Source organism: Bacidia gigantensis (assembly GCF_019456465.1).
Source record: "Bacidia gigantensis strain McMullin 20006 chromosome Unknown contig_249, whole genome shotgun sequence".
NCBI lineage: Eukaryota > Fungi > Ascomycota > Lecanoromycetes > Lecanorales > Ramalinaceae > Bacidia > Bacidia gigantensis.
In genome coordinates, this window is record NW_025408603.1 from 1,231,328 (window position 1) to 1,252,349 (window position 21,022).

General features: G+C 45.9%; 5 protein-coding genes across 5 annotated transcripts; 3 read left to right on the forward strand and 2 right to left on the reverse strand.

The window, feature by feature from the left end:
* Positions 1-341: 341 nt before the first annotated feature.
* KY384_006590 (uncharacterized protein) lies at positions 342-2,572 on the forward strand (the record flags this gene model as incomplete). The annotated part of the gene is made up of 6 exons (XM_044815084.1): positions 342-635; positions 684-788; positions 839-1,771; positions 1,827-2,265; positions 2,325-2,420; positions 2,469-2,572. 6 exons carry the CDS (start codon positions 342-344, stop codon positions 2,570-2,572), a joined length of 1,971 nt encoding a protein of 656 aa, XP_044668184.1.
* A 1,395-nt stretch (positions 2,573-3,967) lies between these two features.
* On the reverse strand, positions 3,968-5,809 carry KY384_006591 (uncharacterized protein; the record flags this gene model as incomplete). The annotated part of the gene is made up of 4 exons (XM_044815085.1): positions 3,968-4,695; positions 4,746-4,811; positions 5,035-5,562; positions 5,614-5,809. 4 exons carry the CDS (start codon positions 5,807-5,809, stop codon positions 3,968-3,970), a joined length of 1,518 nt encoding a protein of 505 aa, XP_044668185.1.
* A 608-nt stretch (positions 5,810-6,417) lies between these two features.
* KY384_006592 (uncharacterized protein) lies at positions 6,418-11,174 on the forward strand (the record flags this gene model as incomplete). The annotated part of the gene is made up of 3 exons (XM_044815086.1): positions 6,418-6,439; positions 6,905-9,924; positions 10,515-11,174. 3 exons carry the CDS (start codon positions 6,418-6,420, stop codon positions 11,172-11,174), a joined length of 3,702 nt encoding a protein of 1,233 aa, XP_044668186.1.
* A 2,303-nt stretch (positions 11,175-13,477) lies between these two features.
* Positions 13,478-14,447, forward strand: KY384_006593 (uncharacterized protein; the record flags this gene model as incomplete). The annotated part of the gene is made up of 2 exons (XM_044815087.1): positions 13,478-13,527; positions 13,580-14,447. The coding sequence occupies 2 exons, from the start codon at positions 13,478-13,480 to the stop codon at positions 14,445-14,447; spliced, it is 918 nt and encodes a 305-aa protein (XP_044668187.1).
* A 577-nt stretch (positions 14,448-15,024) lies between these two features.
* Positions 15,025-16,044, reverse strand: KY384_006594 (uncharacterized protein; the record flags this gene model as incomplete). Its single annotated transcript, XM_044815088.1, has 1 exon — positions 15,025-16,044. The coding sequence occupies one exon, from the start codon at positions 16,042-16,044 to the stop codon at positions 15,025-15,027; it is 1,020 nt and encodes a 339-aa protein (XP_044668188.1).
* Between the last annotated feature and the right edge of the window lie 4,978 nt (positions 16,045-21,022).

The following is a 21,022-nucleotide window of genomic DNA, read 5'->3' on the forward strand; positions in this document are numbered from 1 at the left end:
TAGACAAGCGAAACAAGCTGAAGTCCTTCCTTTCTCCACCTTACGTATGCGTGTTGGAGTCCTTTATCTCTGACCTCCCCATGCCAACCTCCATTCATGACTAAGGGTCAGCGGCCTTGATGACTTCCAGATTCAAGGGATTTGGTGCTTTTGGTTCCAAACGCACGAGCGGCAGCAGTAACACGACCACTAGCAATCGCAACGGACTTACACCTCCACCCGCACAGACTGGCTTTCCATCACAACCGAACGCCAGCACTACGAGTCTTACTCCTTCTGTCACCCCCAACGGCCCATCGCATACCCCGCAAGGCAGCACTTCCTCCACCACCAGCCTCCCTATGAATCAAAACCAACAAGGCCTAGGACGGCCTCCAAGCTATACATACAATCCCGGCGGCCCCAGAGCCAGCAGTCCTCTACCACCCGGACAACAAATGGGGCATCACCCTCCACCTATCAACACCAGCGGCTACGGCCAACATCCTGCATTGCAGGGTGGCGGCGTGCAACCTCCCCAATATGGCTATCAACAAACGTCGCAACAATCGAATCTCTACGGCGGACGTAGTCAACCCGTAGAGGTGGAAGCGGCAGGCAGGAGTAAAGCGCAACTGATAGTGGGCATTGACTTTGTAAGAGCTCCACCCAAAAAGCGAAGCCTTCCACTTACGTAACCTTAGGGAACGACGTTTTCCGGAGTGGCCTTTGCCTTTGCGACCAACACTGAAGCAAAAGAAGACATTATCACAGAGTGGCCCGGTGCTGGTAATCAGACCAAGCAAAAGGTGCGACCCAACCAGCACGAGTGAATAGCAAAGTTGACAAGGTGCTGTAGATTCCTACGGTTCTCTACTACGACCAATATCAGAAGGTCGTTGGATGGGGACCAGATATCGCAGATGCGCTTGCGCCCACAGGATATCCAAAGCCAGGCGTGCAGAAGGTGGAGTGGTTCAAATTACAGCTCATGCTTTCTGGAAACACCTATATCGATCCTATCAATCTACCGCCTCTACCTCCGGGAAAGTCAGAGATCGATGTCGCTGCTGACTATCTCTTCAAGCTCCGACAAGCAATGCGAAACCAATTGCAGAAGACATTGGGTGAGGTATTCAACAGAGAAGAGCGCAACATAAGATACTTCCTAACAGTACCTGCAATCTGGAACGATGCAGGTAAAGCTGCGACCCGTGCGGCCGCAATACAGGCTGGATTCTTACGGGATGAGAACGACAACCGACTGACATTGATTACTGAGCCTGAAGCTGCTGCTATGTTTTGCTCGAAAACTGGTCTGCTCAACTTGAAGATAAGGGATGCAGTGCTCATTGTGGATTGCGGTGGTGGTACTGTAGATCTCATCGCTTACGAGGTGGAGGAAGAGACACCATTTACTGTTGCAGAATGTACAGCTGGGTCTGGCGACTCGTGTGGATCTACAGCCTTGAACCGTAACTTCAGTAACATCTTACGCGCCAAAATTCGCAAGATGAAGCTACCAGATGGCTCCAAGACAGCGGGCAAAGTCTATGCAAAGTGTATCATGGACTTCGAAAATCGTGTTAAGGCGGATTTCCGTAATAATGGACAAAAATGGGCGGTGGACGTTGGCATCGAAGCTGAATTTCCGGAAGCTGGTATCGAGGAGGGCTATATGACCTTTACGAATGAGGAAATCCTACAATGCTTTGAACCAGTGGTCAATCGTATCCTAGAGCTTGTCCGAAATCAAATCATTGCAATTCAGGCGCAGAATAGATTGCTTCAGGTAAGTCTTCGACCTCTTGTCGGACAGGGCCGAATCTCACTCGCGTAATTTACAGAATGTCCTCGTCGTCGGTGGTTTTGGCGCCTCGGAGTATCTCTTCCAACAGATCAAGCTTCATGTTCCACCGCAGTTCCAGGCCAAGGTCGTCCGACCTATGGACTCAGTCGCAGCCATTGTGAAGGGAGCCGTCACCGCTGGTATTACTGAACGTGTCATCACATCCCGTGTTGCCCGTCGGCATTATCTCATGGCAACCTTACAGCCCTTTAAAGAGGGGCATCACCCTGAACAATATCGCGTGCCTAGCTTAGACGGAAAGGACAGGTGTAAATATACACGACAGATCTTCGTACAGAAAGGACAGCGCGTCAAGATTGGCGAACCTGTGAAAGTATCATTCTTCCGACAGGTAGCACCAGGGGCAACTTTGATGTACGAGGACATTCTGTACGCATGTGATGATGATGTTTGCCCCGAATATACCAAGGATCCAAGTAAGTGATAGCTTTCCATCCGGTTGACAGACAACCGTTGCTAACATTATGTAATCAAGGAATCAAAGAAGTGGTCACTCTTACTTCAGACCTATCACGAAAGAATCTTGAGAAGGACTTCGAACGGATGGACACACCGCAAGGAACTTTTTACCGTGAGTGCGAACGTTCTTAGCTACATGAACATCATTGACATTGCACAGGAGTCTACTTCGATATTCTCCTCGCACTTGATGGTAGCGAATTCAATGCTGAGCTTGTCTGCCAAGGCGAGGTCATGGGTCGCTGCACTGCTCGATTCCGTTGAGGAATTCTTTATTCTCAGATATCAGAACTCATGCAGAACATACGTCTTAATGTGCATTGGAAAGAAACCCCAACGAGGACATAGACAGGGCTGGCACGAACGACACGCGCCCAGATAAATACTACGACGAGCTGAACATGCCGCATTCGAGGAGAATAGTCGGCGCAACCACGAAGGCGCATTTACAGGATCATGAGATATTCGGTGTGCTTGAGATAGGATTTGATTAGATCAGACATCAATATATTTGCCCTGCACCCTTTGCATCATTTGGTCTGTTATTTTGCCTTGAATACATGTAATCAGGCGTCCTGTCTTGCTGCGTTCATCAAGGACACTTTCATGCAAGCTTTCCAATACAGGCCAGATACAACAACCACCGGTTACTATCTCGTACTCGCACATTGAACCCCAGATAGGGAACCACCGTCAAAGAGTGCCGCTGTGGCTGTGCAGCGCAACGCCCCACGTCATCAAGTCTCAAAACGTCCATATTCGCGATGCCATAATCATGGCGCACACACTATATTCCCTTCGATTTCCCAGTCCCGTCTCACTCATGGTCCTTTCTATACCCATCACACCTCTCACCTGAATACTCACCCCCCATAAGCCCACAAACTTAACGATCAAACCCTCACCAAGTGACCAATACGCCCCCTCCCCCTGCCTCCCCCTTCTACCCTGCCAGCACAGGAATGGCCGCCCTAATCCTCGGCGCCGGTTTCCTCGCCCATGACTCCTACAAGAAACACAAAGCCAAGAAGCGCGGCGAGAACAACACCGTCCGCTTCTCGGAGCTTGAGCGCCAGAACGCAGAGCGCATCGTCAATCTGCAGAAGGAGTCGTGTTTTTGCCAGCGAAGTGATTGGCAGGGCGGTGGATGCCCGGAACACGGCGGTGGTAATAATATAGGGCCCGGGGTGGGAGTGGGAGCAGGTGCAGAGAGGGGGACACAGGACGGGCGGCGGCTGAGTGGTGGAGGGGGGGATAGGGCGCCACCGGAGTATTTTGATGGGAGGGAGGGCAGTGAGGGGAGGAGGAGTGAGGAGGAAAGGGCGAGGCAGACGCAGACGCAGACGACCTTGGATCGAACGGAGATTGCGAGGATTAATGAGGAGAGGAGGAAGAAGCAGAAATTGAGCAAGCGGTTGTTTGGGCGGAAGGAGCGATGATAAGGGGTGCTAGGGCATCTTTGCTATTGGCGAGATGGGTGAGGGGGTTGTATATATTCAGTTTGGTCCTCGATTTCCTCGTAGCATGTGCATTGCGGAAAAGTGAGCGTGGAGCGTAGGTTAAAGGAATGTACTGTCTTTTTCTTATTGAAACTATCGATGCTAGTCTGCAAGACCTCGAGGTATCTTTGCGCAAACATTGTTTGCATCATAACCATCCTTATTTTGGCCTATACACTTGCTGATCTTCCTGTTCTTGCTTCATGTAGAATGGTCGCGCAGCATGATCTGGCTCTGCAGGCCATTGTAGATGCTTCTGAGCATGCATCGCGCCAAATGGATCATCCACAGCTGAGGTTTCTCTGTGAATCAAGAAGGGAAGTCCTGGCGACTGTCCAGCGCGACGCAATGGAAGTTGGCATTGCTGAGGGTCTGAAGTCTGCTTTGAGACCCCATTTCGAATCAACCTACCGCCATTGTAGCTCGAAGAGGCTTCTGAGGAGGGGAGGCTTCCTCGGCGAGATTTTGTGTACGATGGTAAGGCGTCCCCATTTCCCATTTCGCCTCTAAGCAGCTTGATCTGCTTCCTGATCTCTCGCCACAGCTCATACTTTTCAAGATCGTCATCGTCTTCGCCCTTGTCTTGGGCTGATGTATCATCTTCTGACCTGTTGCCGGCGATCACGACCAGAGTCGCGACAAATGCTTCCTTCAAATAGGCAAAGGAAAAGCCTTCCGTCAGTTTGGCAATGGCTGGACACAGCCTTTCTGGATACTTGATTGTGGGTTTGCTTGCCAATTTGTTTCTCCAATATTCGCAATACAAGGTCCGCTCATGTAGGTCAGGGAGAGGGAAGAAGTACTTCCTATCAAATCGACTAGGTCGAGAAGACAATCCTGGGTCGAGCTGATCGAGATGATTTGTGCTTGCCACCATGAAGATCCCATCTAAATGGCTTCGGAGTTAGCTCGGCTACTCAGAAGAAGACCCTACGAACCATTGTTCTCAAGACCATCAACCTCATTAAAGAAGTACGAGCGAGTATTCGGGGTCACTATCGTATCTATATCTTCGAGAATCAGAAGACAAGGCGACATACGCCTGGCCAATTGGAAAACATTGCGGATGTCGTAGGTTCGTGAGGCGGACTTCACATAAAGAGATGGAATAGCAAACCCGCTTCGTTCGAAAAGAGAGTGCATCAGGGCTTTGATCGAGATGGTTTTCCCATTTCCCGCTTGTTATCGTGAGCTTAGCGACCAAGTGCTTGGAGAGGTTATACCTACCCGGACCATGGAATATGACACCTCGTTTCCAAGCGACTCCTAAGTCTTTGTAGATGTCTTCGCTATCAAAGAATTTGTGCATTAGATTGGTCAAATCCTTCTTCATTGTTTCGTTGAGTATCACGTCTTCCCACTTCGCTTTGGTAACCTGATTGTACAGGTTCTTGCTGGCCCTCCAGTACGAATCGTACACGTATATGTACTGGTCATCATCTGGGAAGCTCCATCCGCCAACTACTCGAACGAGTTGATCCGTGGCGGTGTTGACAGACATAGTGGTTTCACCATCGCCAGGCTCTTTCAGGATGTATTGGAACGTATAGAATCCGATTTGAACGATATAGACGACGAAGTACTCATCAGCCCATTTGTAGTTGTATTTTGCAAAGCTTCGAGACTCGCCCAGTGCTGCCGATTGGCCTTCTCGAGCGTGACTGGGAATGTAATGTCTGATCCTCTGTATGCCTTCATCTTTGATATCAAGTTCTGCCGTAGCGTACCCGGCAGCCGCAAATTTGAGGAGGGGTACTGTTTAACATCTCAGTCCCTTCCTCAGGCACAATTGAGAGGCATACCAACCATTGTTTGTGAAGGTCACAGTGAGACTTAGCTCGGGGTATTGCTTGCGAAGAGCTCGTTGCAGGTACGTGTCTGGGTCACCGATACGCCCGCTATACACATCTTCATAGTCGTCCAAAACCTGGTGTAGACTGTCGGTGTCTATCAATGTAAAGCCATCGCCATCAGTATGACAAGGCGTCTTCGCTGCCTCCATTGTACGAAGTTTCGACGCAGATATTCAGCTTTCAAGGAATAATTGATGATAAGCATGCATTAGCAGTAGAAGAGGGAATATGAGAAGCACATTGATGGACGGTTTGCCAGGCAGCAATAATGTTGATCCGCCAGGTGAAACAGGAACAGGCTTGACTGCGCCATCGTTGAATAATGGGTGACCCGTTGACTTGGGCTGAACAGGTCTACGAACAGCCTTGAAGCTCTGACGCCTCTTTCCACAATCTCAAGTATCAACACACGGGCGACGACTAACCAGCATCTCCTTTCGAATCCAAAGCCAGCCGGACTCGGTACGTCATCGGCCAGGAACTAGAGCCACAGCGTCAAAAGGGCGGGGAAAGCTTATAGGGCCTCCTCCGGGGGCTAGCCACCTATAGAGAACTGACCAAGCTGACCCTCGTTCTCACCTTTTCATAGCCGAAGCAGAGACATTTCTCTGGATGAATCTCATTCCTTGAAGGTTGGTCTACTGGTCGAACATGCTATACACTATCATGCCTTTGGAATGGACGGGAAGTGGCATAGTAACAGCTGTAGAACGCCTTCCTGGCTGCAATCGTGTCAGTGTCCTTGACTAATTGCAACATGGATACAGGTAGGAGAGCTGGTGAGTCTTTCAACATATGTTGTGTTGTACCTCTATTCGCTGCGCAATGCACGTGTCTGGGAAACCATGATAGCTCTGATTTCTGTATTTAGTTACGCAAACATGTCTCACTCTCTCTGTTGGCAATGTCTCTGGCCAGCGGATATACCGACAAGCTATCGAATTCATGCGAGGCGCTTCAACGCTTTCGCCTGCCATTCCTACCAAGTGAGGGCATCCACAGATGCTGCGCCTCCAGCACAGATCTTCATTCGCTTGTTTCTATACTCGAGAAGTTCACGTCTTTTTGGCTCTTCTATCATTTTCGCACGGTTCTGCATGGCTTGCGTTAGGCTTTCGGCGTTTATTCTCCAGCCTATCATTCCATGCATGTTAGATAGAATGCTTTTCTTCCAGCAATGAAATTCCTATTTTCATCATTAACAATATATGTGTATGGTCTGCATATTACTCTTCAGCTTTCAGGAATCTTGGTTGAGGCACATTTCACCAAGCGTGAAGTTAGACCTTATCCAGCCAATTCTACCTTGCCAAATCGAGCGCCGAGTACATCAGCATCTGTACCAACCCGATCGTGGAATATCTTGACATCAGCATCTGTGCCAACCCAATCATGGAACACGTTGGCACCAGCAACCAGAAGGACGGCCCTGGGTACTGCACCAAATCTGTTTTTTCAAGCAGCACCTATCGTGACTGGAAGTTCGGAATGTGTTTCCCCGGGGAATAGTAGCGGTTCTGTAGCAAACATACCTGGTCTATCTGGACACTTCAAAGAGCGCAGACAGCTGGGAAGCAACACCGCGGGAGCAGCCCAACAAGGAAGCCCTCGATGCTGCGGTGACTGTGCGATCAGATTTCCTGACGTGCACGTATATTACTTTCGAACCGCAAACTCTACCAATACTTGGTGTGAGCAATACCTGTCCTCAACACCACCGGCTTCAGCATATGGAACTATCCTCGGAGGATTAGGCTTTACACCAACAAGCTCTCTCGTACCTGCTCAAGCTCCATTTTTCTGTTTGCCGACCCCTGCTCAGGCAGAAGCTGGATACTCACAGATCACGCAACCGGCAGTTCTCCCACTGCGGAAAAGGGACAATCAACTAGTTTCTCAAACAGGAGGAGGCTCTGACCAGTATCGGAATGGTTCAGCCAGCGGTGTTGATTGCGCTCCCGAGTCGATATATGTCGTCATTGAAAAGGTTTCCGCAAGAGATGATTGCGGGCTAGTAGGCAGCACTTATACAAGCGTCACTTATACATATGCCGAGGAAGAATTTTCGAGCATTCAGCCCATTATTAGTAATACAGTTCCCTACAATTTTGGGGATCTGCCTTGTCCACCTCAAACGATCGGAGACAAACCAATTCGGGACGCCCTAAGGGAGCAGTATGGAGGAATTGACATTTTGCCCCAGTATGTCCGTACCTACAAACCGAAGATACTCCCACCTTTCGAACAGATCAGGGCTCTAGATCCTGCTTGGGGTCAATGTCAGTTCATGAAACTTGGTAACGGTCTTGATCCTCCTATTGCCCTTACCCCAGCGTCAGCAAATGCTCCTCCTGTAGACCCAGGGCTCTTTGCTTCGAAATTTGGCTTCAAGCCTTCACCCACGAATAACCTAGCCAGTGGACCTGGACAGCAGAATACTGAACCCGGCCAAAATCAAGATATTAGCCTCAAAGTTCCGGATCAACCCCAGTCTTCACAAGATCCTGGGGCGGGGGTAAATCCTGTTGTCCAGAGCACGAATCCCCAAGGCCAGACAGACCCTCAGGGCCAGACCAACCCACAGGGCCAGACCAACCCACAGGGCCAGACCAATCCCCAAGGCCAGACAGACCCCCAAGGTCAAAGCAGCCCTCAGGGCCAGACCAACCCTCAAGGTCAGACAGGTTCTCAACAAGCTGGAGATGGAGGGTCAGATCCAGGGACACAAAATTCGCCCGCTCAGGAAGGGCCGGGATCCTCAGCAGGCTCTAATCCTGGGACTTCTCCTGGGGTAGAAGGTGGGACGTCTCAACAGGGCACGAGCCCGCAGAATCAGCCAGATCCTCAACCGAACGGTAATCCAACAGTCCAGTCAAACAATCCTCAAGGCCAGCCAGGATCTCAAGTACGGCAACCTAACATAGGTCAGGGCGGTGGTGTATTAGGCAATGTGGCGAACAATGACCCTCAAGGGTCCGGAGAAGCAGGCACTGGGAACTCTCCTGGCACTCTCGCACAGGAACAAAACTTACGTTCGAACCAGGCGGGTTCGCCATTGGCAGCGGGTGGTTTGGTCCTCAACCCCGTAGAACCTACATCTGAGTCTGGTTCCCAACCGGTCGACGGACAGAGTGCAAGCCCCGTAAATCTTGTGGGCCAGCCGCAGAATGCTGCGCAAGGTCCTGACTCCACATCGGCAAATGGTGGGTCTAATCAACAAGGCCTCGTACAGAATAATGGACCAATTCAAGTAGGTGGCCTCACTTTTACGCCTGTTCTGTCACAATCGTCTGGGAACACAGGGAACGGCGGGGCAAGTCCACAATCTGGTGCTTCCCCGAACTCAGGATCAGCTGCCGGTCAAAATGATGGTAACAACAATAATGATGGAGACGTTGGTCAGCAAGGATCAAGGTTTCAAGCTGGAAATACCAATGGGGGACCTTCCAACAGCCAAGGACTTCCGAACGGACAAGACACGACAGGTGATAGCACAGGACCAGCTGCATTCTCCGTAGATGGACAGCGTGTAGAGCAAGGTGGACCCCCCATCACAGTCTCAAATACTCAGATTAGCTTGGGGCCTTCAGGACTTGTTGTAGGTTCAAAGACCATTCCCTTACTTGGATCGAATCAAGCTCAACCAAATCCCACTGCATTTTCTCTCGACGGACAGACTGTACGAGAAGGCGGACCACCTATTACGATTTCTGGGACTACAGTCGCTCTAGAACCTAGTGCGCTAATTGTGAATGGCCGCAAATTTGCTAGACCTTCTTCGGACTTGATTTCAGCGGAAGGTCAAGTCTTTAGGCCAATTGACAGCTCGGCTGTCTCGATTGATGGGCACACAATTTCTATATTAGGGCCTGGTCTAACATATCAAGGCACGCCCATTTCCTTGGTATCTGGAGGGCTAGTTGTCGGCTCATCAACTATTCCTTACGCTTATAATCTCAAACTTCCTGGTGGAAATGCCGTGGATGCGATGACGACGTCTTCACCCGATCTATACACTGTTGACGGCCTGACTCTGACAGCAGGGCCAACCGGACTTTCAATATCGGGAACTCAAGTTCCTTCGGGAGGCCAAGAAATTACTGTTGGAGGAACGAAGATAGCGCTCAAATCCTCCGCGCTGATTGTTGGGAATAGTACCGTCCCTCTCGATTCGATCACGAGACTCAGGCCCGGTGCTACAGGCGTTAACGTTCCATCTGTGACTACCATACCTACTCCGACTACGGCAAATAATTCTCCCATCGTACCATATGTTCCTAATTGTTCTTTGCCTAAGACGAGACCGATATGGTGGATACTACCTAGCCTTCTTGCTTTTTGGTTTTGGGTCTAGCATTTGAGGTGGCTGAAGCAGTCTAAATAACCTCATTCATACGAGGCTAGGTATCTAGGTATGTTGACCACTTGAATGTATACACAATGCAATCAATGTAGACATGAATAAAGTTTTCGAAAGCTAGTGAGCGTACTGTTCTAGCGGAGGTACTTCTTCACCGATGATCAAGGCGATGAAGACATATGCTTTCTATAGTATCGGGCTTTTAAGCATTTCATATAAGGCGGAAGCTTTACAAGACGCCATGCTACCTCAAATGATCTGCTATTAGGCCTTGGTCTTTATTTCGAGAAGCTGGTTAGTTCCCCAATCGATTACTTTACTGGTGGGCATAAAGTATTGGTCGCTTGATCCGCTTTAGCAACAACTTCATACTAACGAAGAGTAGTTGTCATACTTGAGACATCAAATGCACGCACAGCCACAGTGCAAATCATGTATATTTCTAAAGGATTTTCAATACTGGTGGGTTTTGGAACCTCCTATACATTGCTCAGCCTCCACTTCATACCAATTTGAACGAACGAGTCGCCTCAAAACATTCCAACATGCTTTCTTCCAGGCTCTTAGCAGTCCTAGGCACAAATCTTTTGATCATACCCAATTCAACAGCTATGCTTCTTTATCCAAGGATCAATCAAGATTTCCAGGAATTAGTCTCACGACAGCCGCAAAATGATAGTTTGGGCCAGCTTGGCTGCACTAACCCACAGCCAAAGGACGACCGTATTGTGCCACAAGACTGCCAGCAAGCTATGAATCTACTTCTCGAAACGCTCCCACCTCAGATGACACTGACAGACGACAACAACCTTGTGGACTCACCTACTACACAATTCGTTCCCTTCGCTTTCTGGAATGGCACTTGTGCTCTGGCAGTATTCATGGAAGGATCTCAACAAAACGTCTCGAAAGACATGTTTGCAGAGGCAGAAACTGAGATTGTCAAGAATTGCAATAACGGAGGGACTATAAAACCTGGCTTTCAAGTCCTTCACGAGAACAGCGTGAACTTTTTTCTCTGGGGCAGGAATTCGTTGCTAGATTTAGCCTTTACACAGAAAATACCGTTATTACCAGCGGCAGGCACGAGTGCACTTTGGCCTCTGGACGATGACGAGTTTAAAATCTACCCAGACTTTCGCACGCACTCATGAAGAAGACCAATAGATCAGAGGATGACATACCAACTCCAGTTGTCCTGGATCTCAAGGAAATCGGCAGATTTCAATGAGCTCGGTCATGAAAACAAAATTTTGGGAAAGGCGTATGACTGTCTAGAATTTCTTTCTTGAAGAGCACAATATAATCCGTATGGTTCGGACTTAGCTCACCAAAACATTGTCGGAACGTTATATACAGGTTCTCTCGTGAAATGCATTCCATTCAGCGCAACTCAACCCCTTACGATGGCGCGAATTTTGCGTCTCGCTAAAAGAAATGGTCAGAAATGTTGACGAGGTGTAGAACAAAGAAGACGTGTGAAATAGAAGCTTTTCATGTCTCATGATGGAACTTCGTGTCGCCTGTCACTGGTGTATCGCTTCCTGTCCCGTGTGCAAACAGTTCTTCCGACAGCGCATCTAGCCTTAGATTGATTTCTATGGGGAGATTTCCCCAATTCCAAACCAGCAAGAGGCTGCTCGAGCTACTCCAGCACAGCCTTGTGTCAACCAATCACTTATCATTAAACCATACCCGACGTCCGAGCACTACTATGGGAGCCGTGTATAGTAGACTCTACCAATGTTAGGAATCATATTGGATGGGAACACCGGACTCGGCAAGGCAGATCCTAAGCTCGTTTACAAATCGCGCGAATGGCTTTCTCACGACTGCACATCATATTAGCCATCATCGGGGCTTCGGTTTCATGCCTACTCCAGCCGAATGATAGACAGAATCAAGAGGAGCCTAGGACGTCCTCAGATCTGTATGAGTGATTGAATCGCAACCCCCAGGATGATCCTATCTTATCAGCGGACTGCTCGGAAGCTCAAGCGAATGTCATCGAGTACTTCAACGGCTCGAGCATCATACTGGTCAGCGACCCAACTCAATTGACTAACGACGAGACTTTCCTAGTGCCTTCGATCTTTACAGGTGGCTCTACTTGTGTGTTTGGCCTCTCGATAAATGGTACAAGTGATCCGGTCTTGCCATCGTCTTTTCAGGGTCCGGGAAACGACATCATCAGCGACTGTCTTCAAGAAGAAGACTCTGGGGGTGGATACACAACAACAAATGATGAGCAAGTTCTCATCTGGTTTCAAGGGCTCAATTCTGCGCTGGATACTGCTCAACAATATGGCTGGAACGCTTATCCAATAGGTGGTCTATCGGATCGTCCACACCATCCAGCGAAGGTCCCGTCTTTTGATAATAAGACCCATCCTCTGATGTTAGGCAATCAAAAACTGCCATTTGTTGGTAACTTTTCAGAACACTGGATCTTGCGAGGCAACTCGGTTCACAAAGATTGAAAAATGGGTCGACGCATTGCTGTGCCCTCTCAAGACTCAACGGAGTAAGAACACACGTTTGCTATCGTGTGGTGATAAAAAGACGTCAACACAGGCTCAAAATAGAAGGAAGATATTCTGTACATCTTACGGAGGATGTTTAGGATGACTTCTCTATTAGTTGCTCTCCCTAAAAAGCATAACTTCGAGTCGAGTTGACACAGACGGGATGACAAGTAGTAATCAGCTTATAGCTTGCTACTGAACCATTGGACTGCATGTCCGTTGAGCGGTAATTTTCTGCATTTTCAGCCTGGTAGCTATACTAATTTTGGAATTGCAACTTATTATTCTGATGGGATGTTTTGGAATGTCTCCTTCACTGGTCAAATAATCGTCTTGAGCTTTACGGTAACTTGGCTTTCATTCACTTTCATGCTGAACCTTATTTGATGACTTGCCTTCTACTTCCTCTTGACGTCTTTCTTCAACTCATCCAGACCTGCAACTTGTCAATATCGATCAATTTCATCCTTGATTGAATGCATAGGTGACTCTCGATTACTGGATACTTGGACTGAACGGTTCCTCTCAGCACGAAAGATCTTCCTCTTTCTAACAACGCGGAATAACCTATATTCTTGCCGCAAAGAACCATCCGTCAATTATCGTTATTAAGTCCTGCTCTTGTGTCACAGATAATCTGACAACAAGATCGGGAGCGTCTTGCGTACGACGGTGTAAGTGCGATTCGAGGCGCTTGATTGGATATTGTCACTTTTGTCAAGCCTTCTTATCACTTTCACATCCGCAATATCCTCCTTCTATGATCCACATAGCCCATGTGACGGCCCCTAATCTTCCTACTTGAAAGCGGGCACTAACTTCGTTCAAATAGTATTATCATCACTTGGACGTCTCATTCGATCTTCTGCTAGATATTGCAACTCATTCTTAGGCACCACACACGATCTCTGCTCGAAGCCAATCCTTTCAAGATGTCTAGCACTGTTGAAAAAGCCTTGCCTGATAGTCAAGTAGCAGCGGCGTAAGGACTGGCTCCGTGACCATCTACTGTCATCACATACTGATTTAAATAGCATGTTCTCAAGCCCATTGATCGCCATCGACGTAGGAACGAAAGGAGACGTCCTATACGCCCATGCCGCCAAATTGATGCGCTCCGACGTCATGGATAAAATGATCACGGGCGATTTCAAAGAGGCCCACGAATGCCGAATCGAACTCAAAGAATGGGACATCGATACCGTCGCCCGTCTCCTGGAGTGGTTCTATTCCGAGGATTACAAAGTTGCGTATCCTCGCGAAGCTTCGCCAGTCGCATCTGGAGGCATCCCAACGGGAAACGTCATTATATCTCCGCCAGATGCAGACCCCAGTCCACCGGTTTCAAACTCTCCCAGCGAAAGCAAAAGCCAGATCGTCGCCGACTCTCCAGCGCCCGAGTTCACGCGATTCCCCGAATTCGCAAAATGGGCCCAAGATCACACCGATATCGCCTCCGACATCTCACACAGCGAAGCCCTGCTCGCCCACGGCAAAGTCTGCGCCCTGGCAGAATATCTCAACCTGCCAGGCCTGATGCGCCTCGCATCCCACCATATCAAGAACTATATTGACCTGATTGAGACCCTGAAACTCAACATGCACCTCGTGGACGAGCTTGTCACGCTGATGAGATACTTGTACGCCAACACCTCGGGTTATGGCCTGGGCAAGAAATCGATTCGCGACCGTCTCGCGTTTACTGTGGCAAATCATTCGGATCTGTTCACGGGGCCGATCTCCAAGGAGGCTATTGGTGAAGGGGGCGAGCTTATGCAGGATGTCATGCACTACATCCAGAAGTATCATGCGGAGAATGAGAGACCTGTCACGGTGACTAAGCGAGGTGCCCCTACGACGACTCCTACTGGTCGTGGAAAGAAAGCGAAAACCGGTAATTAGAATATCTCAACTTCCATCGAGCAATCTTTGGTTGAGGATCTTCGCAAACGCTACCTAATCACATCTTCGGTAGATCTAGAGGTATTTATTTTCGCAGCATCATCGCGGAGCCTGACTTATGCCCCCATGACACGCCAGAATGGGCCATATGATACGTGCACCATGGATTTTCTGGCCACAATCTAAGCGGTCCTTTCGGCATTGGTTGATTCAAAAAGAATTCGAGCTCGAAGAACAGACGAGCGATGGTAACATGAAAATTTCAAAGTAGCGTTTTTGAAGCATTTAATAATAAAATCTATTTGAACAAGACAAATAGCCGCCGATCTTCGCGTATGGCGAAGTTTGATTGAAAACACCCAATGCCTTGCATGCCATTCTTGCACGTTCCTCAGACTTTCCGAAAGCAGAATTGTTCGAGAGGCTCGTGGCTCTCTCCCTCCCCAGAAAATCACACTTGAAGGTCATCTGCTTCAGTCACACCCCCTCAGTCAGTGCATACATTGCTCTCGGCCCGTGTTGTGACGGTAGATCTCTCATCAGCTAGTCAATCTTCGCTCATGCATCAGAGCCACTTTCAACGCCTCAACATCTCCAGACTGACCTTCTTGCGATCCAAGCGGCGGTTTACTGCTCCCAACACAACCTTGAGTATACCGTTGCCGTCAAGTCCTTGTCGCCCGCTCTCTCCAATCCAAGGCACCGTATCCACAATATCCCTCACGCCCAACTCCTCCAACCCATCATCCAACTCCTGCAACGCCCTCGTAGCTTCCGCATCCCGGCCCACCTGAAAGAACTGAATGCCAATCTGCCACCCGGGTGCATCCAGTTTATCCAACTTCGTCGCCGCGCGCTTGATCACACTCTCGACATCATCCCCAGCCTCGCCATCCGTAACCACAATCACATTCAAAGGCTTCACCTCCTCCAGCTTCCCCTCCCCCTTCTTCTCCAGTAGCGCCAAATACGGCTTCAGGATCTGGTGCAGGCGCATTCCCGTTGGTGTGCCGCCCCCTGGGCGCACGGTTGAGAAGATCTGGCTCACGCGCTCTGGGGAGGTGATGTTGGAGTATGCGGGGACGGAGGGCGTGTTGAGGAAGTGGATGTCGATGCCGTCTTTGTCGTGCTGGGTGCACACGCCTGCGATGGCGGAGATGGCGGCGCTGGTTTCTCGCCATTTGCTGCCGGACATGCTGCCTGAGTCGTCGATTAGGAAGATGGTGTCGAAGTGCGCGAGGAAGGCGTATTGGCTGTCTGTACCGCTGGCGGTGGAGGGTGCTGGGGGCGTGTAGTTGGGTGGGTTGGCGCTGTAGGACGGTGGTGGGGGGTTGGCGCTCGTGTCGGTGGTTGAGCCTCCCATGGCTGAGCGCGGGCGAGATGCAAAGGGGTTGTGGATCGTTGGCGGGTTTTCTGCAGAAATGTTAGCAAATTGTGAAGGGGAGAAGGAGGGGTTGGTCGTACGTGGGCGGCGAGTGGCTGGTGCTGGTTGTTTTAGATTTGACTCTTCTGGAGTAGCTGAGAGTGAAGAGTTGGATGCAGTCTTGTTTGATTTGCGCCGGAAGAAACCTTTGATCGAAGGTGTTCTCGATGGCATTTTGCTGCTTGAGGAGTTGGAGGTGAAGGTGGAAAGCGGGGAGCAATCGGATGGTTGGTATAAAAACGGCATGTTGGACAAAGAAGATTAAGCTTTCTGCAACACTTGAGATGGCAAGTGCGAGTGGAACAAAGAGAAGTGATTGTGTTTGGTCAAAGCAGTGGAGACTCTGATTCGTGGCTGTTGCTGTGTGAATTATATTCGGTGGGACAGAAGGCAGCCTATATACTCTATGTGGATGGCAATCCTACCGTGGTCACGCCCACAATCAAGGCAAGGTGACAATGCCTGTACGCCCGTGAAAAAGCCCACAGTACCGCCGAGAGTGTCAAAGACAGGAGACCTGCAATGGCCCATGCTTGGTATGTATTCATATGCGCCTGAAACAGGCAGCGTGAGACTTAGGGCCATCCTCAAGATGGCAGGGTCAGAATGATAGCGCTGGGAATTAATCGCATAGCCGCTCTCGCCTGATCTGCGTCAGCCTTCTTTTCTCCCTTTTTCTCCCCTTTGGCTGCGGAGTCATTGGACCACTAGGGGCTCTAGGGGCTGTGCAGCGCTAGGGCTGAGGCTCAGCCTTATTGCTCGTGGCTGGGGAGATGCCGCTAGCCAGATGCGGAATGCTGCGCAGTGCTTCATCAAAGCCATCGACCATTGATCATGACTGCCTTGAGGGTTACCGCAATATTAAATAGGGCCGCTGCCCCGGCTGTATCCACCATCGCTGTTACTGCTATTCGGATATTATCCAGCAGGGTGGAGGCCACGGCAGATGAGGCCAGGCAGTGCAATTGAACCATTGCCACGCCTTTTTTGCATTGCGCTCCCAATCTCCACTGTATAGAGCAAGCCAAATGCGTAAAAGAAGTCAGAGGCTGCGAAGGAGGACTAGACTTGGAAGAAACTTAGCATTGCAGCACCACTTGAGGACCGAGCTTACCCCTGGAAGTCGTGGTAAAGAAGCTCACGATTCTTTCCGCTCTTTCTCTCAGCTGATCTCGAGTTGCGATACTGTCTTGCAGCTTGTACAAACATACTGACCGAGACGATACACGGCGCTCTCTTCTGTTGTTAGTGCTGCTTCATTGAAAGCGTCATTTTCTGGCTGGCGGAATGAACAATGTGATGGAATAAGTGGGATGCTCAATTTCAGGTTCATAGATGGAATCAGAATGTAGATAGAGTGTTGTGACTTCGGTCTAGGCCGACCGTCAGGATCATCCAAGATTGATGACACACCCACAAAGGCGATGTCGATCTTAAAAAACCTCCGCTTGTATCCCCGCCTCCATCCGACACTGTTGAATGTCCATTTGGCGTCCGGTTTAGCTCTGTGCCGTGCGATGCGGTACAGGCAATCTCGGAGCTTCTTTTGATCTGGCGTTATCTTCTCCCACGGCCATTTATTGTAGAGTTCGGCAAGATATCTGGCGGTCGCATTTGACTCCTCTTGAGTAAAGGTCTCATCGATTGGGTGTTCGATATCGTAGGTGCCGCCTTACTTGTTAGGTAATTTGTGGCGTGTAGCGGTGTTGTCTCTAAGGCAAATGACCCATGCTTCACGTCCAAGAGAGGTTCGCCAGCGGAAGAAGTCACCACCCAAGGAGGCACTGTAAGGAGTCCAGTCAAGATGGGACTGGATGGGGAGATCAAAATAATTGAGGTTCGTGACATGGCTCCATTTCGATGATGCAATAAGAGGCATCTCATCGTCGATGGAGGACGTACAGCGTTCATAATTGGTCTGTGCATGCAGAGGCACGGGGAACTTGAGTGAATCAAACTCTCATCTGCAGCAATGTGGTCCGGATCGAACAAGCGGAGGCAACCATTCATGACATTCTCGATGCGCAGGTTAGGCGACTGATCGGTCAGGCGAGTGGAAAGCATCCTCTTCTTATCCACTGTTCTTGAATCGGTGCTAATTTGCCGTGCTGTGCGTGGAATTGAAGGCTTCAGGGAGTAGTACATATGACAGGGAAGGCGCGAAGCGCCTAGGTGACTAGCAGTCCGGTCCTCGCATCTTTCCGATGGAGATGAGCGATGTAGAAACAACAATAATGCATACAACATTCACTGACTGGAAGATATCCATCTAATGCGCCGAGGGACGTGTAGAAATTTAGTGTCCGCATTGATAGCACGACTCTGCAGGACGCTAAAACGGGACAACCTCTTGATGCATTGGCAGAAGAGTCTTGCATGAGAAAGTGTCTGCACACGTGAGATTCCCTTTGGAATGGTCTGGGCTGAACATGAGATGTCCGCCGTCTTTTGGAAGAAAGCAAATTCAAGGCCGCCAGCAAAGTTTGGCATTGCTTGCTGCGGCAACCTACCTTCAATCGCTCGCCAGAACCATTTACCTTTAGAGCATGGCGCTATCAGTGTGTCTGGCGTGATGGGGGACTGCCTTCTGGCTGTATGCAGGTGTGAGGGTATAAACGTACGGGCTGGCGGAACATGGCTTTGGCGTTCATCTGCATAACTTTTGCGGATAATTATGGGTATTGCAGTTATGCACGGGTGATATATCGCTTGCGCCACTGCTTTTCTACGAGCGGATCTAGAACTATTCCGAGAATGTAGCGCTAGGCCACATTATTGCCTCTCGGAGGGATCTTCGTCCGATTGGCCTATAAACTACTCCAGCTCTATCCACTTCTTAGCCGTCAAATCTCGCTTGGAGGTAAAGACCTCAAATCCGAATCCCGGGCACGATTTGTGGAAGCTCCTTCAATTCTATAAAACAAGTCTGTTTTCCTTTGAATTAATAATAGATACTTTTGTTAAGAGTCTACTTAGGGGTAAAAACTAGCTCCTAAGGCCTAGGAAAGACAAAAAGAACTAAGATAGAGAACTAGCTCTATCTTAGGCAAAAACCCTATTTATATACTTAATAAATATTATTATATATTAACTTTCTAATTTATATATATTTATTTTTATATAAAAGTAATTTATAATACTTACTAAGCTTTTAATATTACTATTTCTATATAATTAGAAAGGATATAATCTAAATTATAATAATACCCCCTCTTCTATTAAAATATATTTTTATATTAGTTATAAATAGTCTAAGATATAAATAAAACCTTATATTAATTAAAAAGTTAAACTTTTTAATAGTAGTTAAGAATTTAATAATTATATACTTTATTCCTATATTTTAGTTTTTTAATAAAATAGCTAAGTAGCCTTATTATTAATTATAGAGACTATATTTCTAAAAAATTTAAACTAAAATAAGAGTTATATTTAAATATTTTAATAAATAATTTTTTTTAATTTCGCTATACTTTTCTATTTAGTTTAAATACCTTTTTAATAGTTTTTAATTTTATTAAATAATCCTATAGTATAATTAGTTATATTATAATCTTATAGGCAGAATATTTATTAATTAATATTTTATATAATTAAAATTAAAAAATTAAATTTAAATCCTAATAAGGTTAATAAGTTTTATAATATAGTTAATAATATTTTTAACTACTTTTATAAAAGATTTAAGCTATTTATACTTAAATTATAATAGAATTAAAATATACTTTTTTTTATATTCTATAGTATTATAATACTTATTTCTTTTATTTTTAATTTATATTACTTTATAATTTTTTATAAATAAAATTTTATAATATTAGTTATTTTATTAGCAATAAAGAATAAATAAAATAGCTTAAAACTAGTATTAGAAATAGCTATAGTTTAATCTTTTTTTAATTTTTTATTAAAGAAAATTAGTTTAAAACTAAGTTAATTATAGTTTTTTTTTATTTTAATATCCTTTTTATATTCTTACCTTAGTAAAAAAAGTAATATTTAAGTTAGTTAAAAATAATTAAAAATTGTATTAGAAAGTCGTTAGGTAATAAATTTATAATTATAATAAATAAAGAATATTAAAACTTTATTATTATTATTATATTATTATTAAGTTTTTTAGTTTATATACTTTTATAATTAAAATTTTACTTTTTTATAGTTTAGAAAAGTAAAACTATAGTATAAACTTTATTATAACTATTATTAAATTAAACTTTTATTAGTATATATATTAAGTATTTTTATACTTTAAATTTAGAAATTATTTTATATATTCCTTTTTTATAGTTTTTTCTAATAATAGGCCTTATAATATAATTAATAATATATATATAGTTCTAAGATTTAAATTTAATAAAAAGCTAATTTATATTAATAGTAAGTAGTTGCTATCCTAGTTTATAAAACTTATAAATTCTAGATTTAAATTCTAATAAAACTATTTTTTTACTATTTATAAGTTCTTTTTTATTAGTTTTTTTTATTAAGTCCTATAATATAATAGTAATATATTTCTTAAAAAAAAAGTAGTTTAAGCTAGGTTAGAAACTAATTTATATTAATAATAGGTAGCTATTGCCCTAGTTACCTACTTTTTAAGAAAAGACTTTAAGTTTAAATTTTAATTAGATTATTTTCTTTTTTATTTTATTTTATTATATTATAATATTATTAATAAAAAGTATTAATAAAGTAAATAATATATATATATAATTAAAATAGTATAAATTAGAATATTATAATTTTTAGGGATATCCTATATAATAGTAAAGTAGTTTATTAAGATTACTTATAGCTATATATTACGACCTTGCGCAATAGGCGTAACTAGGTAAACGCTATAAAATAGAGACTATAACTATACTAGGCTATAAAGAAGAATAACTAAAAAGAAGAAAAGATAGCTACAGTACTTAAGTACACTTAAGCGCTAAAAGCACTAAGCAACCTTTAGATTAAGTATACTTAAAGTAATTAAAGATTAAGTACTATTAAGCTAGTTAAATAAAATTATATATATAAAATCTTTTATTCCTTTCCTTAAATAAATTTCTTTATATTTAATATAAGTCTTATTTTTTACTATAAAATCTAAAATAGTTATAATTTAATTTTGTTTCACTATTTTGTTTTTATTTGTTTTCCAACT